At 38.7% G+C, this 25,030-nt stretch overlaps 1 protein-coding gene across 2 annotated transcripts in view; it reads left to right on the top strand.

Moving 5' to 3' along the window:
• SYNJ2BP (synaptojanin 2 binding protein) overlaps positions 1–24,743 on the top strand; it is a 46,085-nt gene extending 21,342 nt beyond the window's left edge. The window contains exons 2-4 of one of the 2 annotated variants that reach the window (XM_009211853.2): positions 7,121–7,257; positions 19,813–19,908; positions 22,442–24,743. In XM_009211853.2, coding sequence (XP_009210117.1) covers positions 7,121–7,257; positions 19,813–19,908; positions 22,442–22,582 — 374 coding nt within the window. In that variant the 3' untranslated portion in view covers positions 22,583–24,743. Of the gene's footprint in view, positions 1–7,120; positions 7,258–19,812; positions 20,175–22,441 lie in introns of those variants that run through there. The other variant, XM_021941331.2, reaches the window with a different exon arrangement.
• The last annotated feature ends 287 nt before the right edge of the window (positions 24,744–25,030 follow it).

The following is a 25,030-nucleotide window of genomic DNA, read 5'->3' on the forward strand; positions in this document are numbered from 1 at the left end:
TTTCAGGGGTTGGGAGAGGGGAGAATAAGGAGCTCTTTTTTAGTGGGTATAGAGTTTTTATTTGAAGAAGTTCCAGATATAGGTGGTGGTGATGATTGTACAACATTGTGAAGGTACTTAATGCCACTGAATTATGCATTTAAAAATGGGTAAAATGTTAAATTTTATGTTGTTTATTTTACCATGATACAGATAAAGACAGACAGGGGGGTTGTGTATCCAATGGAGTTTGATTGATGTCTGGGAGAAAATTAGTGAGATTGATCTTGGGAAAGAAAAGGGAAAATAGAGTGTTTGTTAATCTAGCCTTCATAACTCAACAAATGGCTATAATCTTTGGTGTTAATGAACTATTTTGTTTCATTTTAATTATGTCCAGAATTGTTATTTCTAGAATAACAGGTTAACACTGGTCATTTACTTTATAACTTTTAGATTTTGTAAGATAAGAATCTGAATGAAATGAAGGGCTTTTCCTTTTCTGGTCTGAAGGTAAATAATAGGAACCTTGACAACAGTTACAGAACTCTATAGTGGTGAATTCTTCCTCTATAATATATTACCCTTGGGGACCGTTCTACAACCATTATCCCAGCATTGCTTATTCAGAGCCAACCGGAGACCAGTTAGCTCCTAAGATAGCCAGCAATGCTTAGAACATTTTTTTTTTCTTAAAGCAGTTTATGTTTTCTGCAAAGATGTATTGTAGCAAAATGGCTAAAAATTCATGCTTTGGAATCACACAGCCTGACTTAAGTCTTGGCTTTGCAAAGAGCTGTGTGACGTTTTTGTAAAGTTGCTTAATCTGTCCGTGCCTCACCTTTTAAATTCTTTGAAAAAATGAGTACTTGTGTTTGTCAAGAAGATTAAATGAGATAATGTATATAAAGTACATAGCATATTATTTGGTACATAATAAGGTCTAGGTAAACATTAGCTGTTGCATTTGCCATTGCTCTTTTAGACAGATTCAGGGTCCAGACCTATAGTCAGGGGTTCAAAAGAAGGTATTTCTTGTTTAACTTTCCAAGGCTCTTCTATTAGGTACACTTTCTTTCTCTCTTAATCCTATAGTGGTGTCATTCTTATGCTACCTTTACTATTTTGCATTTAGACTGCTCATCTAAATTAGACACCCAGCAACCCATTTTAATCTTGGCATATTTTAAAATGTGTTGGCACATTATAACCAGAGCTCACTAAGCTCTTCATTCATTCACTTAAAAAGTTGAATCCCAGTCTTTTTACTTCCTCCTTTTCCCCTCAACTCCTTTTGGACCTTAAATGCCTAAGAGCTGAATTAATTATACCCTTTAGCTCCAAAATACACTGTTATCATCAGTATGTTCCTCTCAGGTTCTTTTTTTACCCTTCATACCTAAACCCTATCCTGTATCTTTCTCCTCATACTCTAATGTGTCTTTATATTTCTTTAAATATGCATGCATATTTGTAAATAGGTAATATTTGTGTATATGTTTTTATTTATAGGGAGGTGTTGTGCTATGAATATTAACATTACATTTTAAAACTCCATGTTTCTTATATTTATTTTTTACATTTTTATATTTTTACAAGCCTGGTTACCTTGTAAATAGCTGTAATAGGTTTCTGTCTCATGGGTGGTCAGACTTTTCCTGTGAGTTAATGAAAAACTAAGAATATATTATTAAGGATCTTTTTTTTCCCTTTGGTTTCAAATCTTTTTTTTTTTTTAATTTTACTTTAAGTTCCGTGATACGTGTGCAGAACGTGCAGATTTGTTACATAGGTATACATGTGCCATGGTGGTTTCCTGCACTATCAACCCATTATCTAGGTTTTAAGCTCTGCATGCATTAGGTATTTGTCCTAATGCTCTCCCTCACCTTAACCCCAACCCCCACGACAGGCCCTGGTGTGTGATGTTTCCCTCCCTGTGTCCATGTGTTCTCATTCTTCTGCTCCCACTTATGAGTGAGAACATGCAGTGTTTGGTTTTCTGTTTCTGTGTTAGTTTGCTGAGGATGATGGTTGCCAGCTTCATTTGTATCCCTGCAAAGGACATGAACTCATTCTTTTTTATGGCTGCATAGCATTCCATGATGTATGTGCCAATTTCCTTTATCCAGTCTATCATTGATGGGCATTTGGGTTGGTTCCAAGTCTTTGTTATTGTAAACAGTGCTGCAGTAAACATACGTGTGCCTGTGTGTTTATAGTAGAATGATTTATAATCCTTTGGGTATATACCCAGTAATGGGATGGCTGGGTCAAATGGTATTTCTGCTTCTAGATCCTTGAGGAATCTCCACACTGTCTTCCATAATGGTTGAACTAATTTACACTCCCACCAACAGTGTAAAAGCGTTCCCATTTGTCCACATCCTCACCAGCATCCGTTGTTTCCAGACTTTTTAATGATCGCCATTCCAATTGGCATGAGATGGCATCTCTTTTGATTTGCATTTCTCTAATGACCAGTGATGATGAGCTTTTCTTCATATGTTTGTTGGCCACATAAATGTCTTCTTTTGAGAAGTGTCTGTTCATATCCTTTGCCCACTTTTTGATGGGGTTGTTTTTTCGTTGTAGATTCTGGATATTAGCCCTTTGTCAGATGGATAGATTGCAAAAATGTTCTCCCATTCTGTAGGTTGCCTGTTCACTCTGATGGTAGTTTCTTTTGCTGAGCAGAAGCTCTTTAATTTAATTGATCCCATTTGTCAATTTTGGCTTTTATGGCAATTGCTTTTGGGATAGGTGGTCACCCTACTTGTGCAAGATTTTTCTGGGACATAGCCAATAATTAGCAAGATACATACTCAATAGCCTTTCCCTTTCTGGTGGTTTCCAACTGGCATCTGTTTCAATTGGTTGGTCCATATGCTGGATGATTGCCGAAGATTTTAGGCATCACACTTGCTCTTAAGGGGGATTTCTAGGTCACATGTCATAGACATACTTAATAAGTTTGAGTTCCTGTTTATAGATGGGTGGAATTTGAAAATGTCTTCCCATTTTTTTGGAGATTCTGCATTTGTACTGTATATTTATTCATCCTTTCTTTGTCAGACTATCTAGTTTGGAGCTTTAGCAGCCATTAATTTATGGACAACTACTCCTAGCGCCTTATCCCAATAGAGCAACTACTATGTAGTTTATGAAGAATTTTTTTCATATTTTATGTTATTGGCCCCTAACACTTACCCATTGAGGTAGAGAGGGCAGAATTTATAACTCTCATTTTATAGAAAAGGAAGCTGAGGATCAGAGGTAAACTGACTTGCTTCAGTCCACATATCTAGTAAGTTATAAACTTAGAATCAAGTCTTCTGACTTTGATTTGCTTCTACAATATCTAAAAGGGACAGGGAAAAGGATAAATTTTGGTTTGTGGTTAAAGTAGGAACTGTCCAGGTTAGCTTTATGTCTTCCTCAGAACATAACATAATGCCTAACACATAGTGAATGATGATTTGCTTCTGCAGTATCTTAAAGGGACAGGAAAAAAGAGAAACTCCAGTTTGTGATCAAAGCAGGGAGTGTGCAGTTTTACTTTATGTCTTCCTCAATTGATAACACAACATCTGACACATGAGATTCAATCAGTAATTTTTACTGAGCAAGTGAACTGGGGATTATGTAGGTATCTGTATGGCCTAAGTTCAGTTGGTCATGCCACTCCTCAATGCTGTGGTAACTCTTTTATTGCAGCAGTGCTTTGGCTTATAGATAAACCCAGTTCTGTAAATATTCTGGCTGAACAAAGGGCTTCAGGTCAGTCCAGGAGTTCTCATGTTAAATAGTTTGGTTCATTTACAACAGAAGTAGCGACGGGTTAAAAATGTACCTATATAATATGACTTCGATGGGGCGTGTAGTAGAGCCTCTTGTTTGTTTATGGTAAATCTCAGTAAAATTTCTTCTACTCTTCCTTTTCTTATGCAGTTAACTTTGAATAACCAGTAGCAAAGTCCTTTCTCTTGCTAACTACTATATTGCATTCAGCTGCTTAACATTTGTTTCCTGTTCCCAAGATCACCAGAGGCACCTGTAGTGTTTGATGAGGATGTTGGATTTCATAGATTTTCTCTACACAGTTTGTTCTAGCTTGGGAGAGGTTGGTTGGCCTTGACCCACTTGTTCAAAGCTGTCACAGTTTTTAAGTCGTTTCAAAACCTTCGATAATCTTGTTCCATCTACTTTTCCACTTTATCTCAAATTTCTGTACCTTCTCCAATACTTCCCACCTCTATGATACAAATTGAGAGTGCTGTGCTCCAAGAAAATCATTTAGTAAGTTAAGCTACTGTTTTTAATACCCAGCCCTTCAAGGAAGTTAAAATAGCATCTTCCAGAAGTAGCACTTTCTTATTTAATTTATTTAGAGAAACAGGGTCTTGCTGTGTTGCCCAGCCAGGTCACAAACTCCAGAAGTAGCACTTTCTATGATGTATCTTTTTATTATTTTAGAGAATAAATTCTTTTTATTCTGTAGCTGCAGAGATTTTATGCACAACGTATGCTTTTTATTTATTTAATTTTATTTTTGATGTGAGGTCTCACTCTGTCACCCTGGCTGGAGTGCAGTGACACAATCTTGGCTCACTGCAATCTCTGCCTCCCAGGCTCAAGCAATCCTCCCACCTCAGCCTCCTAAGGTTGGTCATGTGCCACCACGCCTGTCTAATTTTTTGTATTTTTGGTAGAGATGGGGTTTCACCACGTTGCCCAGGCTGGTCTCAAATTCCTGAGCTCAAGTGATCCACCCACCTTGGCCTTCCAAAGTGCTGGGATTATAGGTGTGAGCCACCGTGCCTGGCTAAGGTATGCTTTTTAAATTAAATGTTTCCTGTTGTGTCTTTGTTTGGTCATGTTTTTCTTTAAATCACAAATTCATTTGCTAGTGCTTATGTTAATACTGTGAGCTTCAGGTGTAAGCTTTTCTCCCACCAATGGGAAGAACTTTCAGAAAGCCCACATATGTCTCTTTTTATTTTTGTTCTTGAGACGGAATCTTGCTCTGTTGCCCAGGCTGGAGTGCAGTGGTGCGATCTCTGCTCACTGCAAGCTCCGCCTCCCAGGTTCATGCCATTCTCCTGCCTCAGCCTCCCGAGTGGCTGGGACTACAGGCACCTGCCACCATGCCCAGCTAATTTTTTGTATTTTTAGTAGAGACAGGGTTTCACCGTGTTAGCCAGGATGGTCTCGTTGCGATCCGCTTTCCTCAGCTGGGATTACACACGTGAGCCACCGCCCCGCCCCCTCCCCGCCCCGCATATGTCTCTTTAAGTATCTTTTCTATTGTGACCAGTGTAGGCTGGTGATTATGGTTATTCCTTCCAATTGTACCACCAGATTTTTGGTTCTTGTTTCCAAACTATCTCCTTTCTCTTACACTATGGCCCTGAATTCTACCAGTAGCTGACATTAAGAACCCTAGGGAAGTTCCTTTTGCCTTTTTTTTTTAAGCATAGGTAAAATCCCTTCATAACAATGGCTTCTGTACAGTGAAATCCTTTCTAGCACTTAGTTGTTGGTCCATGGAAATAGCACTTTGATACTCAGTTTTCTTTCCTTCTCTTTTTTCTTTTTTTAAATATTTTATTTTACTGTGGTAGGAACACTTAACGTGAGATCTACTCCGAACAGATTTTTCAGTGTACAATATAGTATTATCTATAGGCCAATGTTGTACAGCAGATCTCTAGAACTTGATTCATCTTGCATAACTAAAATTATATGTGTTTAAAATAGTCAAACTCATAAAAACAAATATTAGAATGGTGGTTTCCAAGGACTTAGGGAAGAGGAACTGGGGAGTTGCTAATCAATGAGTAGTCAGTTTTTTGTACAGTGAATAAAACTTGTCAATTACTATACCCAAATATAGATTGAGTAGCCCAAATCCAAAAATCTGAAGTCTGAAATGCTTCCAACTCCAAAACTTTTTTTTTTTTTTTTTTTTTTGAGATGGAGTCTTGCTCTATCACCCATGCTGGAGTGCAGTGGCGCGATCTCGCCTTACTGCACCAACTCCAAAACTTTTTAAGGGCCAACATGATGTTCAAAGGAAATGCTCATTGAAGCATTTCAGATTTCAGATTTTTGGATTAGGGATGTTCACCTGGTAAGTTTAATTCAAATGTTCCAAAATCCCCCAGATTCAAAATTCAAAACACATTTGGTCCTAAGCATTTTGGATAAGGGATACTCAACCTATATATGGTTGTACTTGAAGTAGCAAAGGAAGGGAGGGTAAATTTGGTGATTTAGTCCTACCATGAAACAGCAGTTACCTTTCTGGTTCTGAGGTTTCTCTGCCAATACCTACACCACTGCCTTCACCAACCAAAATAGGAAAAAAAAAAAAACTCTCAAGAGATTTTTCCAAAGCACTATCATATATAAATTCTCCAGAAGCTTGGGAGAAGGAAAGTGTGGAAGGGAAGGTATGGTTAGGAATCTCACACTAAATTAGGAACAGTTCATTTGATAATTGGTAAAAATGCATAGCTTCTTCTCATGAACACAACTAACCCTGCTGTGGTAATATCAGGAATGTCAGGAATTAGGTCCTCTGAATACCATCAACAGGATCAAAATTAAATGTGAGTAGAAGAACTTACATGTAGGCTGGGCATGGTAGCTCACACCTGTAATCCTAGAACTTTGGGAGGCCAAGGCAGTAGTGATTGCTTGAGGCCAGGAGTTCATAACCAGCCTAGGAAACTGAGTTATGAACTCCCGAGTAGCTGGGATTACAGGCGCCTGCCACTATGCCCCCTAGCAAGACTGTCTCAAAAAAAAAAGAAAAAGAAAAAAAAGAAAGAACTTAGAGTAATCACCATTACTCTTTAAGTTCTATATATATCTTTCTTTATATATTCAACAAAACAGATGAATCACTGTGTTTATATTTTCAGTTGTGCCTCATTTGAGTGAGCAACTCAATACTCTTGATACTGCTGACCTTGTTCATGACCATTCACCAGCTCCATCACAGCCTGACTCACCAGCGTCTCCTCTCCATCAGCCTTTCCTCCCCAGTAGGCTTTTCCTCCCTTTCTCTTCATCTTCTCTAATCCCTTTCTTTCTTCTTCACCCCCATCTTTTTACTTCTCCATGATTTTCTCAGGGCTGGGCTTCAACATCGTCGGTGGGACAGATCAGCAGTATGTCTCCAACGACAGTGGCATCTACGTCAGCCGCATCAAAGAAAATGGGGCTGCGGCCCTGGATGGGCGGCTCCAGGAGGGTGATAAGATCCTTTCGGTGAGAATGGGCTTCGGCCTCCTTCACTGCCCTTTGATCCCTAAGCCCTAGGTCCTACCCCTATCCCTTTCCTTGGAAAGATTTGGGTCTGGAAATATACAGATTGTAGAGCTGAATGGGAACAACTCTGATCAGTCATTCTTTCCAACCCTATCATTGAGCATGGAGGGCAATATTATGCTCACCTGATAAATGAGAATGTGAAGCCCAGAATGTGAAGTTACTTGTTCAAAAAGCACGAGGCAGGAAGCAGCGAGGGACTCATACGGGGAAAAGAGATATAAAATCCACAAATTTTGTCTTTCATCCATCATCGCCTCCTTTTGTTGATTAAAACACTAATGTGTATCTTCCTTTGGGGGAATGTCAGCCCTTATAATTGGATTTAACTTCAAAAAACAGAAAGAAGGAAGGTTGGAATTAAGTGTCCTTTTCAGACTCAGAGCCCTTTTTCACCCATTATTAACATGAAAATTTGGAATGCAGTTGATTTGGGTATCTGCCCACTGTGTTCCCATTTCATCCTGCTAATGTCTCTACCAAGACTTACTACATGGAAATTATTAATCTTATTCTTTTCTAGAATTTCCTCAAGGGGAGTGACAAGATCCTTTTTTTTTTTTTTGAGATGGAGTCTCGCTCTGTCACCCAGGCTGGAGTGCAGTGTCATGATCTTGGCTCACTGCAACCTTTGCCTCCCGGGTTCAAGTGATTCTCCTGCCTCAGCCTCCTGAGTAGCTGGGACTACAGGTGCCTGCCACTATGCCCAGTTAATTTTTTGCATTTTTAGTAGAGATGGGGTTTCACCATGTTGGCCAGGCTGGTCTCGAACTCCTGACCTCATGATTTGCCCTTCTCGGCCTCCCAAAGTGCTGGGATTAGAGGCGTGAGCCACCGGGCCTGGCCTAAGATCTTTTTTTAACATGTTGAATCATAGCGCAATGTTTAATAATGTTTAAGAAATGAACAAGTTAAGAAATTCAGGCAAACCTAAAAAGGCTAGCTGATAAATACGGGCCCACAGACCTCAGGTCTTAAAATAAATTAGAACAAGCCTACAGTCAAAACTATTAAAATGCAAAATATAACTCTGGCCCTATTGTTCATTTCTCCACATTACCATAGGTCACAGTAATCCTATGATACTATCAGTTGCTGGGGGATAAGGAGGGGTAGATTGGAGATAATTATTCTGTAGAATTTCTTTTTTTATTAACTTTCAGGACTAGTGAAAAATGGCCAACTTATTACTCATATGGAAGCAGTACAGATGATTGGTATAAAGAATGGAAAAATGCTGAGGGTGTGAGATATTATCTAGAATATTCTTGGGAGAGCTGGCTTCAAAGGGCTAGACTTAAATAAAAGGAAATTGAAATAGGATAGGGCTTCTCATAGGAGAAGCTCCTAAGCAGAAGCTCCTGTCTTCTCCAGATGGGCCATAAGCCCACGGTCTGAAGAGGAGAAAACTATTCCCTGTTTTCTTTTAGAACTGAATAGGGCAGGATGGCCAGGTTGGGAAAAGATTGAAATAAATGAATGAAGTATAGACAGGAGAAGTCTTGATTGACAGAATTAAGTATTAGGCTCAGAGACATGATTTTGAACCTACCTCTATAATAAGTTAGCTTCATCCCTTAAATTTTTTTTGCTATATAGTTTCATTTGAATTTCACTTCCCTTTTCATGCAGTTCAGGTGATTAGTGATTACAGGTCATACGTGTGAAATCTCTTGCTCTTCTTAGTTGCCAGCTTACTGAACACTTCTCTGCCATGCAGCCCATTTGGTAGTAGTACCTGAAGGCAGAGATGCAAAGGAAAAGAGAAAGAACATCCATCTTCTCTTCATTTGGCATCTGAGTATTTGAGTGATCAGGCTCAGCAGTATGGATCTGAATGCCTCTTCAGGAAGACCGTGACTGCACTTAGTCCCCAAAAAAGAAAGAAAATCAGAACAAGTAGCTATTAGAGCCACCTAAATTAGCTCAAGAATGTCTAAGCATGTGTCCTCGCTGATCTATAATATAAATATAGTATCAAGCACTACAGTATTTCAGTCCTTCTCATTGACTGTTTTGCCTCTCTTCCATCCGTTAAGCTTCTCCTAGACCCTATTTATTAATCTGTGAGATGGAGACAGTGATAATATACTGTCTTCTCAAAAGGATAGTGAAAAGTTTAAAAGCAGATTATTTCCTTTAGCTCCCAGGGAAAGACATTCATCCAATATGAATCAACTTGGCAGTGGTACTGTAAGGAAATGCTGAGAGTGGGTTGTTAAAATAAAGGTGTAGCATGTAGTTAGAATCTATGCAGCTTAATATTTTGACACATAAATTACATTATCCTCAGAACACTGGAATCTGGGCTCTGTGGATGAAGAATAGGAGTTAAGAAGAGAAAGAAGAGAGCTATATTATTTTAAAAGCTTTGGTTAAAGGTAGATTATTGCAAAATGAGAATGGTGAGAACTATTTGAGCACTAAATGTCAGGTAACATGCTGAGAACTTGAAATTTATTTTGTTTAATATTATAGTAACCCTATGAGGTGGGCATGATTATTGTGCCCAAGCCATTTGCCCAAAGTCACACAACTAGTAAGCAGCAAGGGACTCAAACTTTGTTTGAGTCTGAATTTGTAGCCTTTGTTTTTAACCACTATGTTATACTGCCTCCTAAAAGGTAAATGAGGAGCTAGGGTTAGTTATCCTAAAGACAAAGTTACATGGTGAATTAACAGTAGATTGCATGTATGGTTTTATATAAAAACTGAAATTAGGCCAGGTACAGTGGCTCATGCCTGTAATCCCAGCACTTTGGGAGGCCAACGGGGGTGGATCACTTGAGGCCAGGAGTTCGAGACCTGCCTGGCCAACATGGCAAAACCCCGTCTCTACTAAAAATATATATAAATACGAAAAATTAGCTGGGCATGGTGGCATATACCTTGGTGCATGCGCCTGTAGTCCCCCAGCTACGCAGGAGGCTGAGGCACGAGAATCGCTTGAACCTGGGAGGCGGAGGTTGCAGTGAGCTGAGATCATGCCAGTGCACTCCAACCTGGGCGACAGAGTGAGACTGTATCTCAAAATAAATAAAATAAAATAAAATAAAATAGATAAAAACTGAAATTCATCTTTCTATAAATGGTAGAATCAGAAATAAGGAAATAAACCTCAATGTAAAAAAAAAGTATTAGATACAAGCCGAAATGAGGAACCTTATGTGGACCATTTCCTTACAGAGAAAATAAATTATTGAAAGGCCTCTCAAGTTTTAAAAAAGTGTTGGGGCTGCTGATAAATGATGGAAGATAAATGTCAATGAAGAGAAAAGTAGATGTCTAAATTTATAGCAAAGAGGATTTTGCTTTACCAAAATATAAGAAATATAAAGATGTATACAAGATATTAAATATTACAAAGATATGTTACAAGGAATGATATGTTTATGTTCTGGCCATTTAAGGAAAAGGCATGCAAAAGAAGAGAGGGGAAAAGCCAGGGGAAGGAGAGGCAGAGATAGAAGACATATAGGGGGTGTATTCATCTGTTTTCACACTGCTATAAAGATACTACGTGAGACTGGGTAATTTATAAAGAAAAGAGGTTTAATTGACTCACAGTTCCACTTGGCTGGGAGGCCTCAGGAAACTTAAAATCATGTTTTTAAGGTGAAGGAGAAGCAAGTACCTTCTTCACAAGGTGGCAGGAGAGAGAGAGAAGGGGGAAGTGCCAGACACTTATCGAACAACCAGATCTAATGAGAATTCACTATCACCAGAACAGCATGAAGGAAACGACCCCCATGATCGAGTCACCTCCCACCAGGTCCCTCCCTTGACAAGTGAGAATTACAAGAGTTTGCTTCAAAATTCTTCTTTCTAGATCCCATTCCTTAAGAAATACTACGAAACCGCCTATTGCATCACTTACCCGTGACATCCTATGCCTCTCTGTCCTTAAGTGAACCTCGAAGCCAGAACCGTGAAATGTACTTAAGTATTCATTTATTATTGGCTTTGAAGTTCTCTGTAAAAATGATGCTAAATTATGTATTAGTCTATATTCCCATTTAGTTTTTATGTACTTTCCTATTCTCACATGGGTTATTTTTCCATGTTGTAAAATATGCCCCATTTTTCCCCTAGTAATGTTTGCTAGATAAGCTAAAAATGTATCTCTTCCTTAGCACGTATCTATTATAGATAGCCGATAGAAGTAATATTATGTGACATGTAAATTTCCTGGAGTTATTATTAGCTATTAATTTGATCTTTTCATTCTCCCCAAGTAATTCCCACATATTATCTTGTTTTCAAGTTCTAAAATTAAATAACTGCATGATTTATCATGTAGTTTCCTCTTTCTCATCAAAAGTGAAATTTCATTTTTTATGATCACTGTAGATGATTTAAACTTAAAGAAAAATAAATTTTCTTAAATAATGATGGTAAATGATTTTAAGGCCATGTTGCATCTGACAACCGTGAAATAAAAATGGCTATTACCAATGGAAGAACAGACATGAGGTCGAGATGAAAGCTGGAAATTCCTCACCCATAGTTCATTTTGTGTGTGTATGCTGGTGAGAATGGTTTATTATTAGAATAGGTTGCAATAATAAACCAATGTGGAACCTGGGATAATTTTATTTTTATTTTTAGAAAAGTAAACTAAGTTTCTCATTCCTTGTGTGTCTGCCTAAATGAAGGGAGGTGAAGAATAGTCATTCCTCAGTGAACATGACATTTTTATTAAGCTAAGGGTGACATATCTGGTCATACTACACAGTTGAATGTTCCATTTTAACACGGAACAAACCCCTTATGTAACACAATGGCACAGATTGACTATTAGCCAGCTTCATTTCATATTCTGTGTAAGTACAGTTTTTAATTTGGTAAATGAAAGAGTTGGTTAGTCATCAACATTTATCAACTATTGTACTTAATGGCCTTCAGAGCACTGTGCCAAGTGCTATGGAAAGTTACAAAGAAAATGAAACACTGGTCTCTGCCCTTACCTTAGAATATCAGTGAGAAAGACCCAGCAGAAACCCCCATCCAATCAGCTGCAGAGATGTTGAAATATACAGCAGCATTCTTTAAATAAAATGCCTCCAGGGAAGGGTCTTTGCCTTATCATCTCTTTATCTCCAGCACCTAGTCCTGTACCTGGCCCAAAGTAAGCATCTAATAAGTTAATTCCGTGAGTTAACCCCTCCATTATAACACACTGATTTTTTTGGATTGGATCTAAATAATCTATTTTTATGGTGTCTTCAAAAATTGATGAAAAAAGAGACCAAAAAATCTTAGTAAAAAATTACAGGATCTTAGTAAAAAATTACAATATCCAGAGTATATTCTTACATCTATTGCTTATTAAATTGAGCCCATTCTTTCTGTATGTCTCTACATTTGCAAGTCAGAGATCTTGTTTCAGATTATCCTGAGGCAATTCAAAATTCTTAATCAAAGAAAACTAATTTTAACTCAGCTGATTTCATAAGGCAGGAAACAGGAAACACATTTTAACATGCTAACAACCAGAGTTAAAGTAAAAAAATTTTGTTTCCTCATCAGTTAACTAGAACAACACCATGCTCATTCTCTGAACCTTCAGAGTCAGCAAAATTTTCTAGCACATTGCAAATCTGCTATATCTTAGGTTCAATAAACCTTACTATGTCATGAGTTAAGGAAGCTGAAGTAGCAAGTTAATTCTGGGATTACTCAGCTGAGTAGCTCCTGGTACTAAAAGTGAGGTTCAAGGACCAGCAGTCTGGCCATCACCTGGGAGCTTGTGAGAAATGCAGAATCTCAGGGCCCTTCCCAGACCTACAGAATAAAACTCTGCATTAAGAGATCCCCTGGTGAACCTGTGCATAGTAAAGTTTGAGAACCACTGCTGTAGGCAAGTGTTTTTCAAACCTTTTAAATTATGACCCATAACAGGAATAACATACATCTCCTATTCATCAACTAAGTGTGTGTGTATGTGTGTGTGTGTATTTGAAGCAAAAGTTTAACACAATACTTTTCTATATGTGATGAATTTTGATATTTTGTTTTCTTCTAATTTCACTTTTTAAAAATTAACTGTTTTTTTGTTTTGTTTTGTTTTTGAGACAGAGTCTCCCTCTGTTGCCCAGGCTAGAATGCAGTGGCGCAATCTCAGCTCACTGCAAGCTCCTCCTCCTGGGTTCCCGCCATTCTCCTGCCTCAGCCTCCCGAGTAGCTGGACTACAGGTGCCCGCCACCACGCCCGGCTAATTTTGTATTTTTAGTAGAGAGGGGGTTTCACCGTGTTAGCCAAGATGGTCTCGATCTCCTGACCTCGTGATTTGCCCACCTTGGCCTCCTAAAGTGCTGGGATTACAGGCGTGAGCCACCGTGCCCAGCCAAACAACTGGTCTTGACCCACTGGATTGATTTCACAATATTTGAAAAATTACGACTCCAGTGAATGTAAAAGTACTAATGAAATCTGTAGACGCAAGGGATATGTAGAAAGGGGTGTATTAAATAGGAGAAGTAGTCCGGAAGTGGAGACCAGTCAAAAGACTGTTTCAGGCAGATTAGGTAAGAACTAACTCAGACTTGAGAATCACCTTGAAGGCGTGTTAAAGTGCAGCTAGGAAGAGGCCTAAACATTTGCATTTTTAACAGGTTCCCAGGTGATGCTAAGGCTGCTGGTCATGGGACCACACTTTGAGAACCATTGGTCTATGTTAGTAAGGATGGTAGTAAAAGGAGTGAATTCCACAGACATTTAAGGGTAAAATCTACAGAATTTGGTGGTTAGTCACTGAGCAGCTGGAATCTAAAAATGCTTAGAGGATGTCAGTATTGGAGAGCAAATTCAATTTTAGAATAGAAATGACATTGTCAAGGGAGAAAGTCATAGTCATGACATGTTTTAGGACTGGTTTACCTTGGGTAAAGGATGAGAAATGGTTCTTTAAAAAAGAATTATCTTTGCATTTCTAAAAGGTCTCTTATTTGGGGTTTTAAAGTAGTCATTAGAATAACGTTTCTTAAATTAGAATACCTTTAGGCTTAACTAGGAGAGTTGAAAGGCATAATTGGCTTAACTGGCCTATGCCCTTTATAACATCTTCTTTTGCCTGATATATCAATGTCTTTCTTCCCTGTTAGCAGAAGGAGACTCAGATGAGGGGCAGGATTACACACTGAATCACTGGCAGGTAAAGCTACTATTAGAATCCAGGCCTTGCAGCTTTATGTATTACTGAGATTATGTCAGTCAGGCTTTGTGTATTTATGGCTTTTTCAGGGTGCACTCTGCAGCCAGACTTCAGGAAAGCACGTGCTATTTATTATGCTCAAGTGTACAAAGTTCTCTTACATATTGTAGAGTTATAATGATCAGCTGAGATAGATCTTGAAGTTACAATAGAATATAAAGTGGTATCAGGCAGAGTTCAATTTGGACTTTAAGAGAGTTACATAGTATTCAAAGTATAGTTGCATAGGTTTCAGAGTTAGAGTATTCAAAGAAGTAAATCAGTCAGATCTAGTGAAGTTATCTAGAAAGGCCTTGTCAATGAAGTGGCACCTAACTAAATTTTTTTAAAATTTTAATGCTACTTCAGTATATACAAATGAACAGTATGTTTTTATTCAACTCTAACTTTTTTCCTTTTTTTTTTTTTTTTTTTGAGACAGAGTCTTGCTCTGTCGCCCAGGCTGGAGTGCAGTGGCAAAATCTCGGCTCACTGCAACCTCTGCCTCCCTGGTTCAAGTGATTCTTCTGCCTCAGCCTCCCAAGTAGCTGGGACTACAGGTGTGTGCCACCATGCCTGGCTTATTTTTGTATTTTTAGTAGAGGCGAGGTTTCACCATATTGGTCAGGCTGGTTTCGAACTTCTGACCTCGTGATTTGCCCGCCTTGGCCTCCCAAAGTGTTGGAATTACAGGTGTGAGCCACCATACCCGGCCTCAACTCTAACATTTAAAAAATGTCTAACATTAAATACAAACTAAATGGCAAAACCAATAAAAATTTAATTTACAACATATATGTGATAGGCAGTAATATGTTGCTAAAATAAAATCCTTGCCATGTAAATTAATATAGGTTAGTGTTTTAAAGTGAAGGCTTTTGGGCCAGCCTGCTTGAGTTTGAATCCTTGGCTTTGCTGCTTTCATTGTGTTTGCTCATAGATAAATTGATAGCCTCTCTATACTTCAGTTTTATCACTTATAAAATAGGAGTTCCTAACTTACAGAGCCATTGTGAAGACTGAATGAGTTAATACATGTAAGATGAACAGACAGCTCCAGACATGGTTATGTTCAATAATTCTCTGCAATTATTACTGACTACTATGGCAAAGATTATTTTAAGCCCAGTATTTCTACCATTTAATGTGGTGACCCAATTATGTCATTTGCATTTATACTACTATGAAACCTTGGCTCTGATATTGAGCTGTGACATCATTTGGCATTCATTGACATGACTGCATCATTAACTTACTTGTCTGCCTCTAAAGAAAATACTTATTTCTTTATAATGAGAAATACAGCTATCACATGGGCTAGATTACTTAAGTGAGCATTCTCATGACGGTCAGCAATCTCACACCTATTCTGTCTCCCAGGAGATAACTAGAAAATTGAGTCATTGAGAATTCATTGTGATAGTTATAGAAATTCTGAAGTTCTTTCCCTACAGCATAGCTACCAAGAAAACCAAGGCATAACATGAAATTAAAGACCCTCAACTAGAAAACTGTATTCATTTCTACACTGTAGGTAGCAGGACTGATCCTTTTTAAAGATCAATCTTGGAAGATAAATAGAATTTTTCAAAAGGGAAAGGCATGTAGGTGGTAGATACAGTTTGAGCACAGGTATAAAGATAAAACATATGTTTTATGTCCCAGTCAGTGAGTTATGTGACTTAGCCAGAGTATGGGATATAGTAAAAGAAATAGAGATTAACCTGAGAAGATAGGTTAGAGCCATTTCCCAGAAGACTCTCCATATCAGCATAAGAAACGAGGTATGTATTCTTTCCTTGCTCCCCAATTTTGTTTTTGTTTTTTGAGCAGTAAAGTGGTACTAACAGAATTGTACTTTGGGAAGATTAATCTGGAGACCTAGTATTTGAATCGGTTCGAACCTAGAGAAAAGTAAATCAGAGAGAAGTGATCACAGTAGTTCAACCAAGAGTATTTTAAACCAAGAGTCTTCTAAATTGATTGAAGTTTCTTTTGCCAAGGTTAAGGACACGTCTAGGAGACAGGTATGTACCTTTCTCCAAAGATGATTTTGAGGGCTTTAATGTTTAAAGGGGAAAAGTAGGCTGAAGAGCAAAGAGGGAAGGTGTGGTAATCCACATGTTGCCAGAGGAAAGGAGCAAGCAAGGGAATAGTCAATTATGTATTTTCTTTTGCTTAGTAAGTTGGGACTTTACATAAGATAAGATGAACGTAGAGTAATTACCTGTGGAGATATTTAACCTGTTATCTGTAGCTATCTGCTTAGGAACAAAAGGAAAAGCAGTTTATTGCATGACTCAGCTTGCAGCTTAATTTTTTTTCTTTTGAAGTAGTGGATTGGGGACCCAAGTTTTTATTTTATTTTTAGTGTCAACAGTCTAAAATAGGCAAGAAAATACTTTATGAGAGACGTCATGGTGTTAGACTATGGAGTTTGGCCATCTATTGTATATGACGGTTGACAGCAGAGAGACGATTTAAAACTATTATCAAAATTTTAGCCTGGGCTGGGTACAATGTCTCACACCTATAATCCCAGCACTTCGGGAGGCTGAGGCAGGAGAATCACTTGATCCCAGGAGTTCAAGTCTCCAGTCAGCCATGATCACACCACTGTGACAGCCTGAGTGACAGAGCAAGACTCTGTCTCAAAAAAAAAAAAAGTTTGAAGGAATGATAGTGGCAATAAGAAGCCAGGTATGTAGTCTGATTTTTGTGGAAAGTAATAAAGAGGTTTTGGATATGTGGAATTAGGGTCTAGCAGAGTATACAGGTATAGACATCCAGCAAGTAACTGGCAAATCCAGAAGTACAAGTAGGGATACAAATCTGGGAGTTATCTTACAGATTATCGTTGAAATTGTTAAAGCTCACGGTGGGAGAGAAAGAAAGAAGATTGAGGATTGACACTGAACAACGCTGACTCACCTTCAGGAGAAAGAAAGGGGAGAGGAAATCCAGAAAGGAATAATTTAAGAACTAAGAACGCTAAGTGTTCGTATGCCAAGATAGGAGAAAATTACAAAAGGGAGGAGGTGGTCTGAAGACAAAAAGGACTATAGGATTTGGTGATTGGAAGTCATTGGTGACCTTTAGAAAAACATGTTCTTCCCTTCTACCTCATATATTGTGAGATTACAGGGGAATAGAGAATGAATGCTGAAGAAATAGAGGTAGTGCATGCAAACCGTTCTTACAACCAATTTTGCAGTCAAAGAAAGAGGAAAGAAGATGGGAAGAGAGTGATAATGGTTCCAAGAAATAGTTGTTTTGTTTTCTTTATAGAGGTATATAATTTTAGTTGAGAGAACGAGCAGAGAAAGATAATAATTAAGTAATCAAAAGGACAGAGTGTCTGCGTGAGTTTTGTAAGGAGGCTACAAGAAGTGTGATCAGGATCATCAATGGATGGTTTCACCTTGAAAAGGAAATAGATCTAATTCAGAGACTAGGGGAAAGGAGTAGTGAGAAGATGTAAACAAGCTTTGAGGGAGAAGGAAAGAAAATGTAGAAAGCATTTATCAGAAGTCCTCAGTGTTCTCACAAAAGATAAGGGAATTAGCTAGGGAGAGAGGTAGAACTGGGGTTGGAGATGGTGGTGGAAAAAGGTCTGGAACAGCCATCACTGCATGTTTATTAAGGAGTTCAGTAAATGAGTAAAAGGGGTTTTAAGGATGAGCTGGAGTCAGCTAGCATGGATGTATGGTGGAGAATGAGAATATATCTTTTTCCCAGAATATTCAACTCAATGATGGCAAGAAAAGTATTGCAGAATATGGCCCAGGACTGGAAAGATGGCAGAAGATCATGAGGACAAAGGATTCTAATGATTTACCAAGTACTTTGTTGAAATTACAACAGGAACTCCTAGATGGGCAAGGATGCAAGTGAAGTCTAAAAAGGTTACAAGGAGGAAATTCAGTAGATGAATAGAAAATGTGAAAAGAGTGGAAATTGCTGTCAGGTTTTTAAGAGTTTGAGATATTGGAGCTGACGCATGTCTAATATTGAAGTCTAAGTTTACGTCAATTGGTGACTGAAGTGAAATGGAGTTGGAAACTATTGGTTTACAAAGATAGACAGTCTGTAGGGCAGAAGTATTGGTAGATTCATTCACCAAGTGTATTGGCAAGAGAGAGAGTAGAGGGAAGAGTATGAATGCCTTGGAGAAGGAAGATTGTGACAAGGAAAATGAGAGAGTTGAATAAGTGAGTGACTTGAGCATTAGCTGAGCAGAGGATGGTTGGTGAGTCAAGATGGAAGAATAGCAGTACAGAAGAACAGTGAAATGCAAGGGCACTTTGATCTTTCTTTCATTATTTACAAATCCTAGCCCTAGCCCCAGCATGAATCTCACTGAGTTTGAAGTTTCTTCATCTGTGGAAACAAGATAAAAATAATGTCTGCCTCATAGGGTTAGCATGAGAATTAAATGAGATAATGTATGTAAAGTACAGAACCTGTCAAAATAAATATATCAGATGTTCTTGTCGCTGCTGCTGCTAACGATGACATTGACATGTATAAAAGATATGTAATCTTGCTGTGCCACTGAATACAGCATAGGGTAGATTATTACATGTGACCGATGTCACTCCTAACAGCAAAAAGTATTAATACAAGTATTCCTTCACATCTCTCACCTCTAAGTGGTAGGAGTGACCTACATTGAAATTTTTTTAAGGATTTATATCATCACAGGAATATGTTTTTTACTAAATTTTGATTAAAAAATGACTAATTCAGTAATTTGGATGTAATGGATAGGAGTATCTGTGGAATCACGGGAAGTTGTTCACTATGAAAAGCCCAGTAGAATGGGCTAGTATAGATTTATACCACATCAAAATAAATTGGTGGAGAGTTTCATAGAGTTATATTTTTACAGTTGCAGCTGGCAATGCCAGGGCTTAGGAATATAAAGGATAGGGTGGTAACCTGGAAGAACATGCTGTCTGTAAGGAAGCAGGTTAATGCTCATGGAAGACATACTAATACAGTAACAGATTCCCAAGTGTCAAAACGAGGCAGGCATAGAAGCTAAGAGGAAGGAGAAACCACTTTTAATTTTACCTAGGTTCTCTTCAGACGGCCTGTGGAACTTCAGTTCTAGGAAAACGTAGTTTTGAAAATGAAAAAAGTTCTAAGTTCTGAGCTCTAAGTAACTTTGCCCATACTTCTAGTCCTTGCAATTTGCTCTGAATGAGTTTGCTATTTAAAGTTTGGCCATTTGAAAATAAATTGTTGGCTTGTAATAGCCTTCTTCCTTTCTTACTACTCTTTTTTGCTGTTTTGACAGGTAAATGGCCAAGACCTAAAGAACCTGCTGCACCAGGATGCCGTAGACCTCTTTCGTAATGCAGGTTGTGCTGTGTCTCTGAGAGTGCAGCACAGGGTAGGTATCACCTCGAGCCAGAAACCTGGCACCAGGCTTTCGCACTGTACTTTGAATAAACCCAATGTGTGTAATCTTCAGTGTTGCTTTTTGTTTGTTCGTTTTACACTCATTCCCCTAAAGAGTTTCTCAGGCAAAGGGAGGGATCCATTGGTACTTCTGCTTATCATTGAAGGACATTCAGGCCAGGCACAGTGGCTCACATCTGTAATCCCAACACTTTGAGAGGCCAAGGTGGGCAGATCACTTCAGCCGAGGAGTTCGATACCAGCCTGGCCCATATAGCAAAACCTCGTCTCTACTAAAAATACAAAAAATTCAGGCACAGTGGTGCACACCTGTAGTCTCAGCTACTTGGGAGGCTAAGATGTGAGGATTGCTTGAGCCCAGAAGGTGGAGGTTGCAGTGAGCCAAGATCATACCACTATACTCCAGCCTGGGCAAGAGAATGAGACCCTGTCTAAAAAAAGAAATAGAAAAGAAAAGAAAAAAAAGGAGAAATTCACAACAGTAGGGCTTATAACCGAGGTCCTTGCTTCAAGGTAATATGCCTTAAAGATAAAGCTTGACAACCAAATTAAAATAGATGGTTAAATGAAAAGCCAGGTGTAGTGACTCATATCTGTACTCTCAGCACTTTGGGAGGCCAAGGTGGGATGATTGCTTGAGCCCAGGAGTTCAAGACCAGCCTGGGCAACATAGAGAGACCTCATCTCTTAAAATAATAATAATAATTATAAAAGTAAAGAAAAGATTTTAAGAGTCACATGGACCAATGGAAAATAAATAAGGTTAAAAAAACATAGCCGATTTTACTTTTTGGTAGGGAAGGAACCATATGTCTATCCTTGAAAACTTATTTATAAAACCATTTGATAAAACACTACAAAGATGGTGGGTTTTCTGGTACCCACTATATGCTTTTCCCTGTCACTGCCATGAACCCTTCATTTATCAACTTGGTGACCCTCTTAACCAAATCTTCAGTGTTCATAGGAGAACTCCAGGAAAAAGGAAATGGAATTCAGAATTCAGTCAAGGCAGCACCTATCCCTGCATCTGTTTCTTATTTCCTAGTGTTTTATAATTTGGATGATGATATAAAGGGAAGCCTGGGTAGGTATAATTCCTCCTATAGCATTGAGAATTTCTGAGTGTATTCACAAAACAGGTTCCATGTGCCTTTAAATTAAATCCGTTTGCTACTTATAGGTGCACTCTTTTCCTTACTCAGTGGCTAAGGATTTAGAAGCTTAAGAAGATTTAGAGGAGTTCCTAAAAAAGTCGGGAAGGCAGAACGTGAGAGATACCTGAGAAAACAACCAGTTGCAAGCAGAATCTGGGTGTAATGGATTAGAAAACAGATTAATAAGAGATAATATTGGTCGTCAGTTGCTTCTGCCTTGGCTCTTCTCTTTCTAAAGCATGGGAGCATTTGTGCAGTAGATAAGAACAAGTAAATATAGGCACACACTTCAATATGATTACAATTCTTTTGGAAGGTATGTGAGAAGTTATTTCCAGTGTTCACTTGTAAGGAAACATCCATAAATAATTCCTAATAAAAAGGACCCTGCTGTTCAGGGAATTGTCCTATCCCTAAAAACCATGCCTTCCTATTGAGCATGTTCTTTCAGGACAGCTCATCAGCAAATGAATGAAAAACATAGAGGTGGAATAGAGGGTATAATGGTATTTCGTGCAGTCTTGCCTTTCAGATTGAAGTGTCAGTTTTATGAGTGTAATGAGGAAGTTAACTCTAACTGAAATACGATGGTGCCATAATTATTGCAACTTAGCCACTAAAAGTTGATATTAAGAAGAGCTACCCTGAAAACCATCACTAAAATGAAGACCATCCAGCCTCAAAAGGAAACACTTAGCCAATAGAAAATTATAACCACCAGGATATAATTTCTTTTTACTTTTTTACATCTGTTCCATATAGATTCACCTTCATCTCTCTCTAGTATTACCAATGAACAGATGAAGGGCAAAACCCCATCTTTGGAGGGAGTTGGGTGCCTTCTGGGATTTGGAAAGCATTTTTCAAGTAATGGCACTGGACCTGTGTTGGTATTGCACCTATGTTGACATTGCCCACGTCTGCTCTTATTACATTTTGGTGACTGATTAAGTAAACATTTCCAGAAAGATCCCCCGTCTTCCTCACCAAGTAATATCCAAGTTCTCTATAAGATCATAGGTTTTATCTCATGTCTTCATTTTCCTGATACGATATACAAATAGCAAGGTAGAGGCAGTACAGAAACAGAAATTACCTGACTTGCCTTCAGGGGTCCCTTTAGGTCAGCAAGGTTAAATGCCTCCCCATCAGACCTATTTTCTTTCCAAAGATCCTGTGACACTGATGAATCAGCTCAGGACAAAGAGAGGACTCCTGCTAGGTATTGCTGGGGGTTACAGTTTTGGGTGGTCTAGAGTCTACAAACCCAGGTGATGTATCAACCTGGGAGTTTCAGTTGTAAACACACATTAGTCACCAGAGTTAACATTTTTCTTTCCCTTCCAGTTACAGGTGCAGAATGGACCTATAGGACATCGAGGTGAAGGGGACCCAAGTGGTATTCCCATATTTATGGTGCTGGTGCCAGTGTTTGCCCTTACCATGGTAGCAGCCTGGGTTTTCATGAGATACCGGCAACAACTTTGAAAAACTTGCTCTCTTTCAGTACTCCCAATGAAGATACATTTCACTCATCCTCCATCCCTGCTATTCTGCCATGTCTTTCACTGTCTGCATAGCCAGATTTGAAGTGACTGATACCCACCCCAAACCTTGCTGTTCAGAATCTCCAGTTCTTCGTATTCTAATGGGAAAGTAAAGGTATTGTTTGAAGGAAAACTGAAGAAAAGACTTGCTTAGAACAAATGAGTTACATATTTTACTAGGACTTTCGATAGAAATTCAGCTACAACCCAAAGAGAGAAAGATTGAGTCTTCGTGTCACCATAGGCAATATCATTTTTCTTAGCTGGCATGCCATAAAGACCAGCTGTGTGATATTAGAGGAAGAAAGGATTTTTCTTTTTAATGATCTTCCTTGGGAAATTATTGTGGCCTTTATTTAATTTCTAATTACATACCTGGGTGCCTATATCAGACAAAGGAGAGTAAGAAGAACATTTTTACTTTTTTAAAAAAGCAAATACACATATACACATACATATGTAAATATTATAGTATAGTGATACCTATGGAGAATTAAAGGTGAGAAAGCTACTTTGTGGTGTCTAAGTTTCTGATAAAAGGGATGATCTTAATTGAAGAATTTAAAGAGATACTTAAAGAGCAAATGTAGTAGGAGCAACAGAGTGAGCCTTATAAGAGGACGTTCAGTCTCATTTATTAAAATAATGACTGAGACTGGGAGAGGTGGCTCACACCTGTAAATCCCAGCACTTTGGTAGCATGAAGTGTGAGATTGCTTGAGTCCAGGAGTTCGAGACCAACCTGGGCAACATAGCAAAACCTCATATCTATTTAAAAAAAAAATAGAAAAAAAATGTAGTAACTGAAGCAACTAATTAAAAATCTTAGAAGAACAATATTTCTTCTTATAACAACCAACTATGGTGGGTTATTATAAGGTAGATTGCCATAATCCAGCGCTGCTCACATCTAAGAAACTGTGAGGTGTAAAGGTAAATTGTACCAATCTCTGGGCTGCCCTAGTGAATTTGTTGATACCTCACAGTCCTGTTGAAGAACAGTGGAATGATTGTGGTAAGGGCTATGGTGCTGGGGCCAAACACCCCAGCACGAAAACTCCAAAAGGACAGAAGATAGGATAGTGCCTCTGAGGTGGCACCTGAACCCTCTCAGGCTATCTTTTTGGTTCTAGTACCAAACAAACCTGAGGGAAGGAGCTGCCTCCCTGGCAGGATGGGCATCACATCAACTCTGCTTCATATTTAGTTAAAATGAGGCCGGGTGCAGCGGCTCACACCTGTAATCTCAGCACTTTGGGATGCTAAGGCAGGCAGATCACAAGGTCAGGAGTTCAAGACCAGCCTGGCCAACATGGTGAAACCCCATGTCTACTGAAAATACAAAAATTACCTGGACATGGTGGCGCATTCCTATAATGCCAGCTACTCAGGAGGCTGAGGCAGGAGAACTGCTTGAACCAGGACCTGGGAGACGGAGGTTGCAGTGAGCCAAGATCACACCACTGCACTCCAGCCTGGGCTACAGGAGTACATTTTTTTGAGATGGCTACTCCATCTCAAAAAAAAAAAAGCGGGGGCATGGATTGCTAGTATTTTTGAAAGGCTTTATACACTACATACGGTTTTTAATTAATCAACCTTTTTGCAGCAAGAGGGAGGAAAAGAGTTTTGTTTGCTTTAGGAGGTAGGGAAATGTGGTAGGTATTTCATGCGGCCTAGGAGGAAGATATGAATGAATGGATACTACAGAATGCCAGTGATATCAATAAGGTGGGAACCATCCTGTTAATGTTCTTTTAAGGCTGGTTTTAAGCACTGTGGGTAGCTGAATTTTCTAGTTTTAAGAAAATCATTTCCATTAACCAAATATATTGGCCATACTATAGGCCTTATATAATTTTGACAGCAAGATTATCAGGACTCAGGCAATCAATTGTATTTCATTTCTAGCTTGAACAGTCTAGTAATTAAACAAATGTTGATTGGACATCAGCTTTGTCAAGACACTTTTACAAAGAAGTACTGTGCATATCCTCCATCCCATAGGGGTTTTGGGTTCCAACTGCAAAGAGAACACTCTTATTAGCCACATAGGTAGGACAGTGTAAGTAGGGGTCATGTTTATATTACAGACCGCAAAAGAGAAAAGTTACTGAGAACTGGGGCATTTGAGAAAGTTATGTGGAGGAAAGGGACAAGTTAAAGACCCTTAAGGAGCTCACAGCTTAGTTGAGAGAATTCATAAACAGGTGAGAAGTTAAAAGTATATCAGCAGGCTAAGTGTTGAAAACAATATTAAAGGGGTACCATGCAAAACACGATGCAGCAACAAAGAAAATATGCAGATAATCATCACATTTTCACGCCTGTAATCCCAGCACTTTGGGAGGCCGAGGCGGGCGGATCACAAAGTCAGGAGATCGAGACC

The sequence above is a fragment of the Papio anubis genome, chromosome 7 (assembly GCF_008728515.1).
Source record: "Papio anubis isolate 15944 chromosome 7, Panubis1.0, whole genome shotgun sequence".
NCBI lineage: Eukaryota > Metazoa > Chordata > Mammalia > Primates > Cercopithecidae > Papio > Papio anubis.